This window comes from Lucilia cuprina, chromosome 6 (assembly GCF_022045245.1).
Source record: "Lucilia cuprina isolate Lc7/37 chromosome 6, ASM2204524v1, whole genome shotgun sequence".
NCBI lineage: Eukaryota > Metazoa > Arthropoda > Insecta > Diptera > Calliphoridae > Lucilia > Lucilia cuprina.
Window position 1 is genome coordinate 18400220 of NC_060954.1, and position 20901 is coordinate 18421120.

General features: G+C 33.0%; 2 protein-coding genes across 3 annotated transcripts; both read left to right on the forward strand.

The window, feature by feature from the left end:
- The first annotated feature begins 4558 nt into the window (after positions 1-4558).
- On the forward strand, positions 4559-13367 carry LOC111679720 (ubiquitin-like modifier-activating enzyme 1). Of its 2 annotated transcripts, none has more exons than XM_023441308.2 (8): positions 4559-4713; positions 7014-7160; positions 7255-8102; positions 9766-10820; positions 10876-11539; positions 11601-11909; positions 11977-12344; positions 12412-13367. In XM_023441308.2, exons 3-8 carry the CDS (start codon positions 7290-7292, stop codon positions 12824-12826), a joined length of 3624 nt encoding a protein of 1207 aa, XP_023297076.2. In that variant the 5' UTR covers positions 4559-4713; positions 7014-7160; positions 7255-7289; the 3' UTR covers positions 12827-13367. The 2 variants fall into 2 exon arrangements, with proteins under 2 accessions (XP_023297076.2, XP_023297077.2); XM_023441309.2 differs by having other exon boundaries at positions 7264-8102.
- A 2517-nt stretch (positions 13368-15884) lies between these two features.
- On the forward strand, positions 15885-20086 carry LOC111679738. The gene is made up of 4 exons (XM_023441332.2): positions 15885-16014; positions 18506-19325; positions 19498-19711; positions 19776-20086. Exons 2-4 carry the CDS (start codon positions 18509-18511, stop codon positions 19987-19989), a joined length of 1245 nt encoding a protein of 414 aa, XP_023297100.2. The 5' UTR covers positions 15885-16014; positions 18506-18508; the 3' UTR covers positions 19990-20086.
- Positions 20087-20901: the final 815 nt, after the last annotated feature.

Sequence of the window (20901 nt, forward strand, 5' to 3'; positions counted from 1 at the left end):
GAATTAATATGAAAGGAATAATCTCCAATGTTCAGAATTTCATTCTCATTGGAGTAGTTCATTAGAATTTTCTAATCAGTGTTCTTTGGAGCCAACTTTTTTCACTTTCTCCCGTCAAGCCAAGTCACAAAAACTTTTAGAGACAGATGCTCCACAATCAGAATACGTACCATCATACTAACCTCGGAATTGTTTTTTCTCCCCCAAATTCCCTACATAGGGAGTATATTCGTTTGTTCATTACCGTTAATCCTCCAAGTGAAGCAAAGCCTACTAATAGAATAGTGTTCTAATATGGATTACCTAAAGTCCAAAGCAATTTTTAATTTATCCTTATCAGCAGATATCGTCCCGGTAGTCTACTAGCTGTCGCAAATATATTAATCTCTAGAGCAAGTTTTCTTATCAGAGATAAATATCTTAGAGATTTAGTCGTGTTCTGTTTTCGGTATGTTTCGACGAAAGCTTGACAATGACAGATAAAGTCATCCGCATACGCCACATTCAGATTACTAACCTAGGAGTTGTTTATTCTTCCCGATTTTCCTCCTTAGCAAGTATATGTGTTTTTTCATTGTAACAACAGATTCAAACAGAATTTAGTAAGGTTTCTCATCTAAGATTCATATCTCAGAGATTTGTTTTGTTTCGGTATGCGATCGGGTGCACCAGAGTTTCACTGTCCTCTCCACATGCTCTACAGTCGTCAGAATCCTCAAGGTCAATTTTGAAGAGATGTGCTCGTAATCCTGTGTGTCCACTCAGAATTCGTACCATCATACTAACTTCAGACATGCACATTTTGAGGAGATTTCTCGTCTTATTCTTATCAGGATCACCTCATAGGATCTTTGTGGTTCTACCCACTGTTTCATTATTCCAAGAGGTCTTATGGCATTCTCTCACCTATATTTTTAGTTCAGCTTTTGTAGCTTCGAATGGTTTTGCGTTTGTCGGGTTAACAAATTGGAGCTCTATTCCCTTTAAAGCCAACTACTCCCGAGTGGCCTCATAATTTAAACTCTACCTCTGGGAGAGTATTCAGTTAAAGCTTTCTTGCAATCCAATACGGTCTTAGATTTACCCCTATCGCCCCAATTGCCTCTTAGCTGTCGGTAAATATATTAAGGGCTGTGGGCGCCATATTTATTATAATATAATTAACACATTCCGTTATTGCTCGGACTTCTCCCTGAAAGCTTGAGTTATGATTAGATAAACGGAGGTATATTTCTGCCCCTGGGTCTTCAATATAGAATCCCAGGCCCACTTCCACTCTCCCCAACTTAGAGCCATCCTTGTAACAACGGATTCCTGCTGGTATTTGCTCTAGTTTTTCGCTTGAACAAGACATTCTATCTGGGATCAGCGTTTTAAAGTTTCCCACATATTCTGTCCACGTCCAATGATTGTGTATAACCTTCCAATGTAATGTAAGCGCCGCCCATCTATATCCTAAATATGTTTCAATGGGTGGAATATATAGCAACGTTTCCAAAGCTTTGACTGAAGTAGTACACATGGCACCACTTATACCCAAGCAGCATGTACTCTGAACTCCTACATATGTATAAGCTAAATCTTAACTAAATCGACACTTGTACATTCCCTTTTCATTACGGCATTCTCCTTCCACTCTCTAAAACTTATTCATTATAGTGTTGTTTCACTGTACGCTGTTAAGTTATTTAAATACTTCAGAAAAATTATTGTATACATTTTAGAGAGTCATTGATTCATTCATTTATTCACTGTGCGACTCTCGCTCTCTTTAACTTTGGGATTATTTATTGTTTAACATTAATAACCTTGTCCCATGACATGTCCGTGCATGTCAATCGTGAAAATTTGAAGAAAAAAAAAAACAAATTCGTAGCACGACTATACGAAATAACAATTAGTAGTTCGTATATTGTTGCAAGAGAAATACACGGTTATGTTGCAACTTACACTTATGTGATTCCTTATTAGTTGTAGATGAACTATTCATTCAACAAGAATGGCGGGAAAATAATAAAGCGGACCATTCATTAATATATTGAATTTTGACTCTGAAAATATTTTATAGTAAACATAATGAAAAACTAACATTTAACTCTCCTATAAACTTATAGCTCTTTCGGTAGTTTTTAAATTAACGATTTATTTCTTCTTCAGTTATTGTGTTATAATGATTGTAAAAATTCAGCTTTTAGCGGGTTTTCTGAAGAATAACACAGGCCAACATAAAAATTTGAAAGTCCTTGGACTCTGGTTCTGGCTTCAGAATGTCTCTTTTACATCAGTTTTTTTTTAGGTAATTTGTCATATCGTTTGTAAAAATTCCTCTTTTAGCGACACACATTTGAGAAGTTAACACTTTCCAAGGTCAATTTTTTAAACTTGTTATGTCATCTGAAGAACCAATCTGTCGACTCTAAAATAAAAGTTAAACCTCTTTTTCATACTTCGAGCTATTTATCCATCTATCTATCTATCTATCTATCTATCTATCTATCTATCTATCTATCTATCTATCTATCTATCTATCTATCTATCTATCTACCTATCTATCTATCTATCTATCTATCTATCTATCTATCTATCTATCTATCTATCTATCTATCTATCTATCTATCTATCTATCTATCTATCTATCTATCTATCTATCTATCTATCTATCTATCTATCTATCTATCTATCTATCTATCTATCTATCTATCTATCTATCTATCTATCTATCTATCTATCTATCTATCTATCTATCTATCTATCTTTCTATATATCTATTATATCTATCTATCTATCTATCTATCTATCTATCTATCTATCTATCTATCTATCTATCTATCTATCTATCTATCTATCTATCTATCTATCTATCCATCTATCTATCTATCTATCTATCTATCTATCTATCTATCTATCTATCTATCTATCTATCTATCTATCTATCTATCTATCTATCTATCTATCTATCTATCTATCTATCTATCTATCTATCTATCTATCTATCTATCTATCTATCTATCTATCTATCTATCTATCTATCTATCTATCTATCTATCTATCTATCTATCTATCTATCTATCTATCTATCTATCTATCTATCTATCTATCTATCTATCTATCTATCTATCTATCTATCTATCTATCTATCTATCTATCTATCTATCTATCTATCTATTTATCTATCTATCTATCTATCTATCTATCTATCTATCTATCTATCTATCTATCTATCTATCTATCTATCTATCTATCTTTCTATTATATCTATCTATCTATCTATCTATCTATCTATCTATCTATCTATCTATCTATCTATCTATCTATCTATCTATCTATCTATCTATCTATCTATCTATCTATCTATCTATCTATCTATCTATCTATCTATCTATCTATCTATCTATCTATCTATCTAATATCTATCTATCTATCTATCTATCTATCTATCTATCTATCTATCTATCTATCTATCTATCTATCTATCTATCTATCTATCTATTTATCTATCTATCTATCTATCTATCTATCTATCTATCTATCTATCTATCTATCTATCTATCTATCTATCTATCTATCTTTCTATCTATCTATCTATCTATCTATCTATCTATCTATCTATCTATCTATCTATCTATCTATCTATCTATCTATCTATCTATCTATCTATCTATCTATCTATCTATCTATCTATCTATCTATCTATCTATCTATCTATCTATCTATCTATCTATCTATCTATCTATCTATCTATCTATCTATCTATCTATCTATCTATCTATCTATCTATCTATCTATCTATCTATCTATCTATCTATCTATCTATCTATCTATCTATCTATCTATCTATCTATCTATCTATCTATCTATCTATCTATCTATCTATATATCTATCTATCTATCTATCTATCTATCTATCTATCTATCTATCTATCTATCTATCTATCCATCTATCTATCTATATATCTATCTATCTACTTAATTACTAACTCAATAACTAACTAACTAATAATCTAATTAAATAAATAAATAACTAACCAATGAACTAACTAACTAGCTAACTAACTAATAAATTAAATAACTAACTAATTGAGTAACTAACTAACTAACCTACTAACTAATTAACTAACCAACTATTTAAATAACTAAATTGCTTACTAACTAACTTACTAAATAACCAACTATCTCTATCTAAATTTCAATTCAAATTTCCTTTTTCATAATTGCGAATAAAAAGTTCTTTATTAAACCAAAAAGGAATGAATCTTTTGTTTCGGTTTTTTACTCTTTGTTGTGTTTAACACCATATTAATAAAAAAAAATATAGAAAAATATCATTCTAAATTTTATAAAAATTAATATTGTTTCACGGAATTATATTTTAAAATTTCGAAAATCTCCTCTTATTTCTTACATTTCGTTTACTTTCTAAATTGACAGCACTGTTTTTTAGTTTGTTTTGTGCAAAAATTCTCAGAAAAAAGAACGAAAACAAAACACAACAACAAGAAAAAAAAAATAAAAACTTAACGAACCTTTTTTTTTATTTTATAAATTCTGCCATTAACAAACGCCGGCGACACGAGGAAAGAGAAGCGAATTTTTGTAGTGATTTTGCAAAGCAACATAATAAATGTGCTTCGAAATACCAAGTGATTTGCAAAAGATTATATTTTATTAATTTAATAATAAAAAAATAAATCAGAAAAATAATTTATTATAAAGGTAATGTGCAATTAATTCTGTAAAACAAAATTAAAGTGTGAAAATACAGTTAAAAGTAGAAATATTAATTTAATACAAATATGTGAAGCGAAAAAAAACTGAAGCAGACAGTACGTGAAGAAGAAGCATTACAAATGTTTTGTGTGCAAAAAAAATCTTAAATAAAAGCAAAAGTGTTGATGCAAAAAATATTAAAGGAGACGTTATAGACATCATATCATAAATAAGGAAATTTTTAAGATTTCCTTTATAAATGGCAAATGTTATAAATAGAAATTATTAATTAAATTTCTTTTGCATCGTAATTTTCATTGGAATATTAAAACGTTGGTTCTTTGTTCTAAGTAAAATAGAAAAAGTAAAAAAAAAAATAAAAAATAGCTGAATAGCGTATAACGTGAGTGTAAATATAATAAAGGGTGCTACAAATTTAGCTAAAATTATTGTTGCAAAGATGTTTAGTTCAAATGGAACCACATCAGGTTGTTTATTGAGGTCCCTTGTTTGGCTATAAATAAAAATTCACGAACGTTATTTTGGAAGTCTTACCGGCGTATTCCATACAATATTCCTACAATAAGCCATAAATAACTTTTTAAAGCATTTATGAATATGAGGGTTAATATTTCACAACCTTATAATATTATGGTTTTGATTGAGCAATTCCAATTGGATTTTGAATTTGTTTTCATCTATGGGATTGGTTAAGTATTATATGACTTCTCAACAACCCTGTGAAAGCATCTTCTATTCAGATTACCCTTTTTAAGCAGTGTTGTCAAATTTGTTTTTTTTTTATTTTATTTATAACTAGCATACCCTGGGTGTTTCGCTACTCTAACTATGTTCAATATCGTAAAAATATCAAAAAGTACCATCGGAAAAACGAAAAAGTACAAAGATCTCTTTCAAAAAAATTCTCATTTAATAAGGACCGTTTGTTCCGGTTAACCATTATAAAGAATCCATTTGAATAATAGAAAAGTACCAAATAGTTCCCAATTACAGAATATTATTCAGTCAAGACCATGTATGTTAAAGTTAATGTTCCTAGGTTGAATATTCTAGAAAATTAAAAAAGTACAATTTATGAGATAAAAAGTACTAAAAAGAAAATTAAAAAAGTACAATTTATGAGATAAAAAGTACTAAAAAGTTGTCTCTTAAAGGATCTTATTCAATGAGGACGTGTATGTTTAATAATCGTGTGTTTTCAGTTCATATCATATTATTTTAAGGAAGAAAAAGTACCAAAAGTGGAATAAAGTTTACCTAAGTGGAAGGTACTAATAAAAAGAGTACAATGTTTCCCCTATTCGCTTAGAAGTATACTTTTTCAAGAATTAAGTTTACAAAATGTTCCGTATTTAAATCTACATATATATCACAGATTAAACTCAAACGATTCAAATCTGCATTCATTTATTCCAGAAAAATTGTGCTTTATAAAAGGTACCAAACAATTTACTCGAATTTGGTAATATAAAGGCCTTAGTACTCGAATTCCAAAATAATATACCAAAAGCTTATTTTGTGTAAGTAAATAAACTACTTTTTGAAATTTTATTAAAGTTGGCTCAATGAGTTTGAATAAAATTAAATTTCCCGTGTTTAACCTTTTTGGTACTTTTTTACCCAGTGAAATAGCAAAAATTTTATTACAATTAATATTACGGAGTTAGTTCGTAATTTAATATGAATAATTCAATAAACCGAAAAAGTTTTCTTAATGTGCTAAAAAAAAGTACCATAAATACAGTTTTGTCCCTTTTACACCCAAAAAGGACTGAATTTTAAAAAAGTACGAAAAAGGTGTCTCATAATTTTGAGAGATGTATCCAAAATATTTAGAAAAATTTTGATTATGTTAATTATTTTAAAAGTTATAAAGGGCTGAAAAACGTACCAAAATCAAAACCTTTGTTACACATTTTTACCCCTTAAAAGTACGAATTTCAAAAAAGTACCAGACACCCATCTGCTCATTTTAAGAGTAGATACAGGTGCATTTAAAATTTTTCTTGTATCACTAATATTATGTAAGATATTTAAGAAAACCTGTTTTAACTGTTTTTCCCCTTTTACCCGTAAATGTACAAATTTCTAAAAATCCCTCCTTAGTGGAACTACATAACCAAAAACACATCTACTGTCAAAATTTCATGATTCTAGGTTCAGCCGTTTGGGCTGTGCGATGATGAATCAGTCAGTCAATAACGCTACTCTTTTATATATAATATAATATATAACATAAACAAAATACTCATTAAAACGTTTATTTTTAATTTTCTTAATTTTAGTGCTTTTTAAAAAAACTAAAAGATTGACAACCCCATCATACACACATTGCGAAATAATAGTGTTTGGTTTGTTTTGTGAGGTGAAGTGGAGAGTAAAACAAACGTTGTAGAACAAACAACAAGAAAAGAAACACACAAAATAAAAAGGTAAAAGTTAAAAAATTAAATTACCGGTTGCTTGTTCTAGCTCCTTTTATACTCTCCTAATTAAAAAAAAACGAAGATTTTCATGATAATTTAGTATTTTTAGAAATTGAATATATTTTGAAACAACAGATGTCTTCGAGTCCTCAAGTAGAACAAGCAGCTTCCTCCTCGACTCTTGAGCAACCAGCAGCCAAGAAACGGAAGCTTGCATCGAATTCGTCGCCAACCTCCACCAGCCCTCCTCCTGTAAATAACAACAATATTAGCGGAAGCGGCAACAGCGAAGCCGACGTTGATACGACCAGCTGCAGCAACGACGCCGTCAGTAGTGTTGGTGCTAGCGGTGGTGGCAAGAAAGAGCCAGCTGGTGTTGATAGCTCGGTAGTATCGTCGTCCTGCTCAGTTGTTTCGTTAAGTGGTGAAAACGCAGCCGGCTCATACGTTTCAACAACGGGCGAGAGTAGTGGCAGCAGCGGCGGCATTATTAGTACATCGTCAGCAGTGGATAAAGAAAGCAAAGTTATAAAAAGTGTTGACCAGAAAACTTCCTCGTGTATTGTTGAGCAACAAAAAGAAGTATTGGACTCCAGTAAAACGACAACAAAACATAAAACTGCAGCTAATAACTCAGCGGTCTCCTCGACAACCAGTAATAATAGCACCAACACAACAACAACAAACAGCAGTAATAACACGGATACAACAACAATGGCTACGAACTCCCAAAATGCTAGTGGAACTGCTGGTTCTTCCGCTGGCAATGATATCGATGAATCTTTATACTCGCGCCAATTATATGTATTAGGTCATGATGCTATGCGTCGCATGGCCAATTCCGACATTTTATTATCCGGTTTAAATGGTCTTGGCTTGGAGATAGCTAAAAATGTCATCCTGGGTGGTGTTAAATCCATCACTTTACATGACACCGATAATTGCACAGTAAGTAAAGTTTGGTTTCTGTTTTTTCTTGATTAATTTTAATTGGAAAAAAATATGTAGTAAAAGAAAATTTAACTATTATCGATTTGTATATTAGTTGTAGTTGTTGTTTTTTTTTCGGTTCCAAAAAAGTAATGATTCAAAATCGATTTTTTTCATTTGTGCAAAAATGTAGAATAAATGAAAATTTATATTTTTTTTGGTTAGGTTTTTCTCCCTCCCATTTTTTCTCTTCTTTTTTTCTGATGTTTTTTGTTATTTCGTTGTCAGGCAAAATAAGAAAAAAGAAAAAACTTGTATTAATTCATGCTGCAATATAAAAAATTTTGATTTTTTTATTTTCTTAATCGGCATTAAAGTAATTTCTCATGAAAAAAAAATGTTTTAAAAAAGCCATTGTTAAAGATGAAGAAAGAAAAAAATTGTTGTTGTGTCATTGTATTTCTACTCCATATAAAAATATACGCAAAGTTCATACATACATATACATTTCTTTTACAATTCCCCCCCATATTTTTTGCATTGATTTATGTATGTGTTTGTAGTGTTGTTTTCTTTTTCTCCATAATTCTCTTGTTTTTTGCAAATTATTCTCAATGTTGCCAGATGTTTTATTAGTTTCGTTAAGTTCTTATTGATTTGTTTTGTTGTGTTAGTTTTGTCTGGTAACGTAGTTTTAGTTGTTTTGTTTTAATTATTAGTTCAGTGTTTTTTTGTTTCAATTTGTAATTATGAATGTTGTTGTTTTTTGTTATTATAAAGTCAAAAAACCAAACTGAGTCATGCAATTCATCATATTTTAAAAAAATGCTAGGCACCTGCACGTCATATAAACTAAGTGCAATAAATAAAGCCACCCATTTAAGTTTTAAAAATGGTTAAATTTCATGAATTTTTATAGGTAAATGAGACATTTCATTGCTTAAATCTAAAGTTAAAATATATATGATTTATCCTTAAAAATTCTGTATATTTTAGTCTACTATTGGCCCTAAATAACAATTTGTTATTTCATGTTGCAAAGTCCATTTTTAAATCTGTCATAAAATTATTTCATTATTTGTGGAATGTTGAAGAAAGATAATCAACGTCTGTTTAGATTGTAAGATAAAGATTCTAAGTGTTATTTCCTTTATTCTGACGATGATTTGTGTTATAATCTAGTTCTTAGGAAATAATCTAGTCAGTAGAGAAGTTCTTAGACTAGTCTAGAGCTTAGTTCCTTGGCTATAGCTTCACAAATCGTCAATAGAGTAGTTTCTATACTAATCTGTAGACTACATAATAGAATACTTCTTAAACTTTTATTTATAAGACTGAACCATAGACTAATGCATAGACTACTTCCTAGATTGGCCCATCTAATAAGCAACTATAGCTTCACGAAGATTCGACGGGCCTGTTCTATACAAGTCCATAGACTAGACGGTAGACTACTGAATAAAATAATTCCTAGTTTTAGAAATAGTCAAAAGACAAGTTTTTAGATAAGTTTCTAAACTATTACGCAGACTTAATTCTTGACTAGCTAATTTAACCAAAGACCAATTAATGAACTATTCATAAATCAATCAACAGTATAAATCTTAAACCAATCAGTAGTTTAGCCTATGATTCAATATCTAATAGCTAATCCTTGTTTTATAAATTTCTTTTTTTACAGATCAATGACTTCTCTTCACAATTCTATCTCTCCGAAGCGGATATTGGTAAAAATCGTGCTGTTGCCTCCTGTGACAAATTATCGGAACTTAATAATTATGTACGCACCTCATCATATACCGGAGAATTAACTGAAGATTTTATTAAGAAATTCCGTGTCATTGTCTTAACCAATGCCAGCGATGCTGAACAGCATCGTATTGCAAAAATTACACACGCCAATAATATTGCTTTAATTATTGCCGAGACATGTGGTCTATTTGCCAAGGTCTTTTGTGATTTTGGTGAAAACTTTACCATTTATGATCAGGATGGTGCCCAACCTATTTCAACAATGATTGCTAGTGTTACACGTGATTCACAGGGTGTAGTTACATGTTTAGATGAAACTCGCCACGGTTTGAATGATGGTGATTATGTGACCTTTTCCGAGGTACAGGGTATGACTGAATTGAACGGTTGTGCTCCTTTGAAGATCAGCGTTTTGGGTCCTTATACTTTTAGCATTGGTGATACCAGCAAGTTCAGTGATTACATCAGTGGTGGCATAGTTACACAAGTGAAAATGCCCAAGACTATTAGTTTCAAGTCTTTGGAAGTGGCCGAAAAGGAGCCAGAGTTCCTAACATCTGATTTTGCTAAATTTGATCATCCTGCAACTTTGCATGTTGCCTTCAAGGCTTTGCATCAATATAAAGCGGAAAATGGTGGTAAATCGCCACGTCCTTGGAGTGAGGAAGAGGCTCAGAAATTCTTGCAATTATGTAAAGCTATTGATGAAAATGTGGTCGAAAGCTTAGTGCTGACATTTGCCAAAATTTGTGCGGGTAAAACTTGTCCCATGGATGCTGCTATGGGTGGTTTAGTGGCCCAAGAAGTATTAAAGGCTTGCAGTGGTAAATTTACACCCATCTATCAATGGCTGTACTATGATGCTATTGAATGTTTGCCCGATGGTGGTGTGGAGGAGGCTGATGCTCAACCTATAGGCTCCAGATATGATGCCCAAATTGCCATATTCGGCAAGAAGTTCCAAGAGAAATTGGGCGATATTAAGTAGGTGTTATAATATAAAATCTAAGTTTTTGTATTCATTATATAATTTTTCCAGATATTTTATTGTGGGTGCTGGCGCTATTGGTTGTGAATTGATTAAAAACTTCGCCATGATTGGCGCAGGTGTTGGCAATGGTCAACTTTTCATTACTGACATGGATCTCATTGAAAAATCGAATTTGAACCGTCAGTTCCTTTTCCGCCCGAAAGATGTTCAAAAGCCCAAAGCTCAAACTGCAGCCGCCGCTATCAAGCAAATGAATCCGGATGCCAAGATAACCGCTTACGAACTGCGTGTTGGTGCCGAGACTGAAAAGGTATTCTCTGAGGATTTCTTTGGCAAATTGGATGGTGTTACAAATGCTTTGGACAATGTTGATGCTCGTATTTATATGGATCGCAAATGCGTTTTCAATCGCATTCCCCTGGTAGAGTCTGGTACTCTTGGCACCATGGGTAATGTACAGGTGATTGTACCCTTCTTAACTGAATCTTACAGTTCATCCCAAGATCCCCCAGAGAAGAGTATACCCATTTGCACTTTGAAAAATTTCCCCAATGCTATTGAACACACTTTGCAATGGGCACGTGATTGTTTCGAGGGCATATTCACACAGACAGCTGAAAATGCTGCTCTCTATGTGTCAGATCCCAATTTTATTGAACGTACACTTAAGTTGTCGGGAGTACAACCTTTGGAAACTTTAGAATCTGTTAAGGTAAGCAGAAAATTTTGAATATATAAATATGTAATTGCATTTTGTTTTCTTAAATTTGCAGAAAGCATTGATCGATGATAAACCTAAAGACTTTGCCGATTGTGTTAAATGGGCTCGTCTCTATTGGGAGGAACAGTATGCCAATCAAATTAAACAGTTGCTGTACAATTTCCCTCCAGATCAAGTCACCTCCAGTGGAGCTCCCTTCTGGTCGGGACCCAAACGTTGTCCAGTTCCTTTGGCATTTGATGTCAATGATCCCTTACACTTGGATTATGTTTTGGCTACAGCCAATCTACGCGCTGAAGTCTATGGCATACCACAAGTTCGTAATCGTGAAATTGTAGCCTGTCTGGTACAGCAAATTTCGGTAAGTTGGTCTAGAAATCATCATTATTATTTGTAAAATACTAATTACTGTTTATCTCTTAATAAAGGTGCCCGAGTTTAAACCACGTTCTGGTGTTAAAATTGAAACCAACGAAGCTGCTGCGGCCGAAGCCAATCATCACGACTCTTCGGAAGTCGATCAAGACCGCGTCAACAAAATACTCAACGAATTGCAGTCATTGGACAAAGCCAGTTTGAGTATTAATCCTTTGCAATTTGAAAAGGACGATGACAATAATCTACACATGGACTTTATTGTGGCTGCCTCGAATCTAAGAGCTGCAAATTATAAAATTCCACCCGCTGATCGCCACAAGTCCAAGTTAATTGCTGGTAAAATTATGCCAGCCATTGCTACCACCACGTCCCTGGTATCTGGTTGGGCTGTATTGGAAGTCATCAAACTTATTATGGGGTAAGTTAAACATACTCATTTCGTTGTGTGTTGAGGATACTAACTAATTTTCTTTCATTTTCTGCAGACACAAAGATCTTGCTAAATTCAAGAACGGTTTTGCTAATTTGGCTTTGCCATTTATTGCCTTCTCTGAGCCTCTACCAGCTGCTAAGAACACCTTCTATGGCAAGGAATGGACATTATGGGATCGTTTTGAAGTGCCCGGCGAAATGACCCTACAAGAGTTCTTGGACTATTTTGAACAGAAGGAAAAACTTAAAATCACCATGTTGTCAGCAGGCGTTTCCATGTTGTTCTCATTCTTTATGCCTAAAGCCAAGTGCGCCGAACGCCTGCCTTTGCCCATGTCGGAAGTGGTGCGCCGTGTCTCTAAAAGACGCATTGAGTCACATGAACGTTCTTTGGTCTTTGAAATCTGCTGCAACGACGAGGAAGGAGAGGATGTTGAAGTACCCTATGTGCGGTACACTTTGCCCTAAAGTTAATCATCATATAATAAAAACATAACATAAACAAACATCTACACAAACACCAACAAACATTAAAAATTTCAAAAGAAAACCACTGTGCTCCCCCAGTTCATTTTTTTAAAAAGATTTCTTTATGGCAGTTTAACTGAATTTCTTATAATCTTTTATTTTATACATACAAACTAATAACATGAGAGACAAACAAAAAAGTTAAATAAAAAGAAAACATTATAAAATATTAATAAAAATAAGTTTATCAATGCGAATTTTAAGCGTTTAACACTAACACAAACACCTCCTCATATACACACATACTTAAACTTTGTAATCCCTGTCCCACCCCCATTTCCCCTTGTGCTATTCCTATTAAATATCTATTTCCTTATATAGAAAGTAGTTTTATTTTCAAAACAAAAAACACGTAAAATTATGCATTAATTTCTTTATGTATCAACAAAACACAACAACAACAATGGTTGCAAAATACTAAAAGAAAACAATGAAACATTGTATTTGCAAATTAAATTTAAAATTTAATTTTTCTATGGAATTAATAAAAAAACATTAAAAACAAACAAAACAAAATTTAAATTATAAAACACAATAAACGAAACACAGAAAATCTTACGATATTTCTCTTAATGGAGGGTGATAGTAAAGAGTTTTTGGGCTTAAACATGTTTTGGGTACTTTTTGCTTTAAGGTTCATTTTCAACCAATAACTTACCCGTTTTTACTGAGATTCGGGACTGATATTAGCATAAATCCAAAATGCATTGCCATATGATACCAGAGGCCAAACCACCTGTAGCCCGTCCCGACAGATTGACGAGTCCACCTTCTGCATCCTGAATGATGATGCCCCCACACGGATTATGGGTATCTAGCTCGCCCGACAACAATGCGAGTGCTAGTTTGATCAACTACGCAACATGGCGAGCCGTAATTTTTCTTGTATCAGTTTGTATGGATCGATCTAACGGTTTTATCGTCTCTGAACGTCGTCAATACGTAAACCAAAAGAAAGCAGACTGGCACGGCTTCAGAGAATTCACCCAACGTATCTTCAGTGATCTAAATTTTCCCTTTAACGTACACCATTCTGAGGGGAAGTTTCGCGAAACCGTCATCTCAGCAGCTGCTTCCTTTATACCCAGCAGAAGCAGCCAGACTTGCAGAAGAAAGATATGACATTCGAAATACCAACCCAGGTGATTCTAGGCTCACAAAGCTGAAGCTTGAAATCAGCAGGTTTGTAAATGAAGACAAGCGGAAAAGATGGCTAGATCACTTGAGGAACTGCAACGTGAGTTCGGGTGTTAGTAAGTTGTGGTCTACAGTTTGATCACAGGGTCCCGGTTAAGTTTGCAGACGTTCCCATTTTCGACCCTGAAAGGTGCCCGCGCGCATTTTTCCGGCAATTCATTGAGCACCCAGAGAGAGACAACCCGAAGCATTGTTCGCCAAAATCACTGAGAAAGACGCGACGATCACCAGTCGCGAAGATTCTTCAAGGCTTCCGCAAAATGCACAGTACCACAGCATTAACCGTCATTGCCACTCAGATCTCACAAAGCTTAAATCAGCAGAAAATCTGGACCTGTTAAAGGCCTTCGACACTATCAGTCACTCTTCAAGGATATCTGGCAATCTACAACACGAGTAGATGGATCGTAAATTATCTGAGTGGAGTTAAGCAAGTCGTACCTCAAGGTGGAAGACTATCGACACTTTTGTTTAACCTCTACCTCGTCAACAACACTTTTTACCACCTGGATGAAGGAAGTAAGAAAACCTTGGCATTGTGTTCGATAGAGTTCAAATTCCGGCCGTGCATCACCCAAAAATATTGGGGGTCAGTGATACCCAGCGGAGAAAGATTCAAAGCTACCAAAATGCCGTCATTCGGACTGTAACGGACTGCATACAAATTACTTCGGAACATCACCTGCACGAGGAAACGAAGGTCCTCTTAGTCAAGCAATACAATGTCATGGTGACCTAACAGTTTCTCCTGGGATGTCATCGGAGAAGTCATCCCAATTTTAACATCACACAGTTGGATATTCCCCCGAGGCATGTCAGGAAGGACCGTGCCGTTCCCATCGAATGTCCTGCATGTGGTCAGGACCCTCGTGACACCCAACACATATTCAACAGCTCAGCCAACCCTACTTCACTCTCTCCACTGGTTTTATGGACGCATCCAGTTGAAATAACCCAATTTTTAGGCCAGGACATTGATGTAGAGCCCCCGCCCCCAACTAGATTATTGTATAGTTTTAGCTGTTACAATAACAGGAACATAGCATTAGGTAAAGGTTTGCCAGAGGTACAATCACCTCTTTTGGAGCTACTAGAAGTTAACGGTATATTAAGGATATTTTAATCTAAAGGTAGATCGCTTTGTATGTGAATGACGTGGTGTTATTGGTCATGGAACATTTTCTATCCATGATCAGTGATATTACGGAGACTGCATAAGGTGATGAGATCTTATGGTAAACCGCAATATTAATCATTGAATTGGAAGAATACCTTCGAAAATTTGAAATATCTGTAGGGTACACAAAAACTTCGACCAAACAGCATCATATTTTTCGAAATAATTACCAAAAATATAGTGTGAGAATTGAAATAGAAGACTAAATAGTTGATTGATCTACAAAAAAATAGTGAATTTTAAATTGTTGACATGTGATAAACAAACAAAAAACGCTGTTGCTACAATTTGCAATAAATTAATTTAAATTTAATACTTTTTTGTGTTAAAAACACTCACATTTATAACAAAAACTATTTACTGTCGGCTTCTCACTCTCTCGATCTTTGCGATAATCGAATTCAGCATCTCATCCATTTTTTTTTTCGTTTTATTTGTTAAATTATTACAGTCTGCTAATTAGTTAATTTTCTGTTTTTTGTTGTTGTTATTAAATTTGTTTATAATTTTTGTATAGAATACTTAACAATTTAGAATTAATATTACTATTTAGCCTTTAGTCTCGCTGCTCCTCTCAATTGTTTCTTTGTTCTAGTTCTTTCACCGACTCTGAGTAAAAATTATATTTTTTCAAAATATTTAAATTATTTTCCAGTTTAGCGCTGATAGGAAATCATTTTGATTTTGAATTTATTAGTTTGTTTTGTGCCTTTTGGAACGGGTGTTTTCAGTGAACGAAAAATCTAAAGTGCTGGTACGTGCTCGATCGTAGCGATAAATTAACTTTGATTTTTAAAAAATATTTTGCGATAATTGTGTTAATAATCATATATTAATTTTATTTAGTTGAAGTTATTTAAAGATTTGTTGGTTTTATGAAACTAAAGTGAAATGTAAAATTTTGTTCTAAATAACTGTGAATTTGATTAAAAATATTGTAAATTGTGTAACAAAGAAATTAAAAATTAAAAATAATAGTATTAAAACGGTTTAAAATAACGAGTTTTGTTTTTTGTTAATATTCTGAATAAATACATTTTCTAACAGTTATTAAGTTCCTTTAGCTGGTAGGAACAGGAAGTTGCACATATTTTATTTGTTTCCAATTTTTTCTTTCAAACCTTTTATACACCTTTTATTAACATAATTTCTGTATGAAAATATAATGTGGCTAATTTAAACTGTCACTAAGTTACCACTAAGCGTAGGAGTAACTGCTGAACTACTATTGATTCAGAATTGAACTAGAAATGAACTAGAACTGAACTAGAACTGAACTAGAACTGAACTAGAACTGAACTAGAACTGAACTAGAACTGAACTAGAACTGAACTAGAACTGAACTAGAACTGAACTAGAACTGAACTAGAACTGAACTAGAACTGAACTAGAACTGAACTAGAACTGAACTAGAACTGAACTAGAACTGAACTAGAACTGAACTAGAACTGAACTAGAACTGAACTAGAACTGAACTAGAACTGAACTAGAACTGAACTAGAACTGAACTAGAACTGAACTTGAACTGAACTTGAACTGAACTAGAACTGAACTAGAACTGAACTAGAACTGAACTAGAACTGAACTAGAACTGAACTGGAACTAAACTAGAGCAGAACAAGAACTGAACCAGAACTAAACTAGAACTGAACTAGAACTAAAACTGAACTAGAACTAAAACTAAACTAGAACGGAACTAGACCTGAACTAGAACTGAACTAGAATTGATCTAGAACTGAACTAGAACTGAACTAGAACTGAACCAGAACTGAACTAGAACCAAACTAGAACTGAGCTAGAACTGAACTAGAACTGAGCTAGAACTGAACTAGAACTGAACTAGAACTGAACTAGAACTGAACAAGAACTGAACTAGAACTGAACTAGAACTGAACTAGAACTGAACTAGAACTGAACTAGAACTGAACTAGAACTGAACTAGAACTGAACTAGAACTGAACTAGAACTGAACTAGAACTGAACTAGAACTGAACTAGAACTGAACTAGAACTGAACTAGAACTGAACTAGAACTGAACTAGAACTGAACTAGAACTGAACTAGAACTGAACTAGAACTGAGCTAGAACAGAACTAGAACTGAAATAAAACTGAAATAGAACTGACTAGAACTGAACTAGAACTGAACTAGAACTGAACTAGAACTGAACTAGAACTGAACTAGAACTGAACTAGAACTGAACTAGAACTGAACTAGAACTGAACTAGAACTGAACTAGAACTGAACTAGAACTGAACTAGAACTGAACTAGAACTGAACTAGAACTGAACTAGAACTGAACTAGAACTGAACTAGAACTGAACTAGAACTGAACTAGAACTGAACTAGAAATGAAACTAGAACTGAACTAGAACTAGAACTGAACTAGAACTGAACTAGAACTGAACTAGAACTGAACTAGAACTGAACTAGAACTGAACTAGAACTGAACTAGAACTGAACTAGAACTGAACTAGAACTAGAACTGAACTAGAACTGAACTAGAACTGAACTAGAACTGAACTAGAACTGAACTAGAACTGAACTAGAACTGAACTAGAACAAAACTAGAATTAAACTAGAAACTAACTAGAACTGAACTATAATTTGGAACTAAAATATCCTTTTGGCTTAATAATGAAAAAGGAGAAAATCCGGCTTTTAAATTCCTGGTCGGCGTTTACCTCTCGTCAAACCAGCTTAAAAAATGTCGTACGTCTCTAAGAAATATGACGGGACATTAGGTTCTGGAACCCTAATGACTCTACAAGACATATATCACATAGTCACACTAGAATACTTACTCAATTCCAAAGGGGCTTATTGGTCAACTTAGTTATTCTGAACGTCCATTCTGAATGTTCATTTAGAAAAAAGACAGTTTTTTGTATTTAAAAATTCACATTTCGCACAGATCTTCTGGGTGTAGTTTTCACTATAATACTTCTGATCTCCGCTCATTTCTATTATCTAACAAATTTTGTGAGCATCGATTCATTATATAATCTAATCTTTTTTAAAAAATCTTGTTCAGAAGTTCAATTTAAGATAAATAACTTGCTTAAAAACATGGATATGAAAATCATGACTATGTAATACAATTATAAACAAAATGAATGTGGATATTAATCAAGGATTGGTTTAAGAGCTATGTACCTACCGAAAACCCCCAGTTTAGATTTAACTTATATGTAAATTAGAGCTTAACTAGAAATGTCGTTATATTATTTCACCGTCTTTTTTTAGATAATGACTGATGTACCCCAGATTATTGAACTCGATAAAGTGATCGAGCCTCATTTAGACGGCGGAAAATTGCTGACATATAATAGTCGTTATCTTACAAAACCTGGCGACAATTATGGCAGTGTATTACTGGCCATTAATGCTAAAATACAAACTAAATGTGGAACTATCAAAGAATTACCCTTAATTGCGAAACTACCACCGATAACTAACGAACTGTTGTGGCAAATGTTTCAACCAGAACGCACCTGTTTAACAGAAAATGCGGTTTATACTTATCTAAGTCCAGCTCTAAAGGAATTACAAATAGAAGCGGGTATACATGAATCAATGCTGTATGATGGTTTATCAAAATATTACGGTTCCAGAATATCATTGGATCCGAAAGCGACAAAAGTGGATACAAATGCGGTATTGGTACAAGAAAATCTACAAACATTAGGATTTCGGGCAGGAAATCGTCATAAAATGTTCGATTTGCAACATGCTAGAGTTATTTTACCACAAGTAGCACAATTCCATGCCTTAGCCATAGCATTGCGTATGAAAAAGCCCGAAGATTTCAATAAGAATATAAGACCGAATTTTCGTAGATTCGATGTTAATAACGGGATGAGTGAAGAGGCAAAATTGCAATTTGAACAAGAGCTATTGGATGATGTGGTAGCGGCCACCGGAAATGATGAAATTATTTTACAAAGAGTTAGAGAATTGATAAATGAATATAATAATTTAATGAGTTCACCCGATAAGGAAGATGATTTGTATACAACTATAGTACATTTTGATATGTGGATTAATAATTTAATGATTAAATATGGTAAATTATGGGACCCCATCACAGAATTTCGTTTCGATCGTGCTTCTTCTAAAAAAAATAGGTACTTTTTCTACTTTTTAAAAAAATAGTTTCGATCAGAGTGGAATTCAGTGACAGGACCGTATATTTTAACTGAAGTATATATCTGTTTAAACAATTATTTTTTTCTTAGATGAGAACAATTTACCATGTCAAGTCAAAATCATAGATTTCCAGATGGCCGAATATGAGAGTCTAGTTTACGATGTTATATTCTTTATGTTTTCAAGTCTGGAAATTGAAGTTTTGGAACATTATACTAACGAGCTTTTCTTACTGTATTATAATTCATTAATTAAATGTTTAAATTCCGTGGGTATCTCTACGAAGCCATATTCTTTTGAAAGGTAAACATTTTTTTGTAATAATTTTGTTTTTTATATAAAAATAACTTTTTCTATTTTATTTAAGTTTCTTATCAGAAATTCACAAATATGCTCCGGTAGCCATTTGTCTTGTACTCTTTATGATACGCATTATTTTGGCAGATGATAGCATAATGCCGGATAATTTCAACGATGTGAATATGGAGGTTTTATCGAAGAACGGTAATCAAACGGTAACCCGACGTACGGCTGATGTCATACGTTTGGCACAAAAATACGATTTTTTCTTTAGAGATTAATTTTAAATAGTACTTTTTTTGAACTTAAACAGTATTATTTAACAAATGTATGTAATTAATTGTTGTTAATGTGTGAAATTTAATATTTAATGTAAATTGGACGTTATTTATGATAAATAAATGTATGAGTGAAACAAAAAGTTTTTACACAATAATAGGTAGAAATATGTATGTCAATACTAAGTATATTGGACTAAATGAACAATATATGTACATGACTACATACAATCCTGGTAAAACTATCTTTTGAACATTGACAAACGTGATAATTATGTTGCAATCTAAATCGCAGTTGTTTGGATCACACTGTGAACTCTTTGACAAAACTTCCGAGACTTTTGACAAAAATAGAATATAAACTAGATTGTAAATTATAATAAGACTATCAACTAGACTATATTCTACTCTAAATACTAGAATAAAGACTATACCATAAACCAAAATTAGACTACAGACATTACTACAGAGTAGACTGTAGATTAGATTATAGACCAAACTATATACTATATTATATACTATATACTAGACTATAGACTAGACTATATACTAGACTACCTACTAGTCTAGTATATAGTCTAACTAGCGACAATACTATAAACTAGCCTTCACACTAGACTATATACCAGACTATAGACTATACTATATACTAGACTATAGACAATCCTACAACCTAGACTACATACTATACACAAAACTATAGACAAGACTTTAGACTAGACTATAGACTAGACTATAGACTAGACTATAGACTAGACTATAGACTAGACTATAGACTAGACTATAGACTAGACTATAGACTAGACTATAGACTAGACTATAGACTAGACTATAGACTAGACTATAGACTAGACTATAGACTAGACTATAGACTAGACTATAGACTAGACTATAGACTAGACTATAGACTAGACT

Excerpts from the sequence above, each read along its gene's own strand:
- LOC111679720 (XM_023441308.2), top strand. The coding sequence starts at position 7,290 with ATGTCTTCGAGTCCTCAAGTAGAACAAGCAGCTTCCTCCTCGACTCTT. Across the intron at positions 11,910-11,976 it reads GTCTGGTACAGCAAATTTCG|GTGCCCGAGTTTAAACCACG; the intron begins GTAAGTTGGTCT and ends CTCTTAATAAAG. Across the intron at positions 12,345-12,411 it reads GTCATCAAACTTATTATGGG|ACACAAAGATCTTGCTAAAT; the intron begins GTAAGTTAAACA and ends CATTTTCTGCAG.
- LOC111679738 (XM_023441332.2), top strand. The coding sequence starts at position 18,509 with ATGACTGATGTACCCCAGATTATTGAACTCGATAAAGTGATCGAGCCT. Across the intron at positions 19,326-19,497 it reads TAATTTAATGATTAAATATG|ATGAGAACAATTTACCATGT; the intron begins GTAAATTATGGG and ends TTTTTTTCTTAG. Across the intron at positions 19,712-19,775 it reads AAGCCATATTCTTTTGAAAG|TTTCTTATCAGAAATTCACA; the intron begins GTAAACATTTTT and ends ATTTTATTTAAG.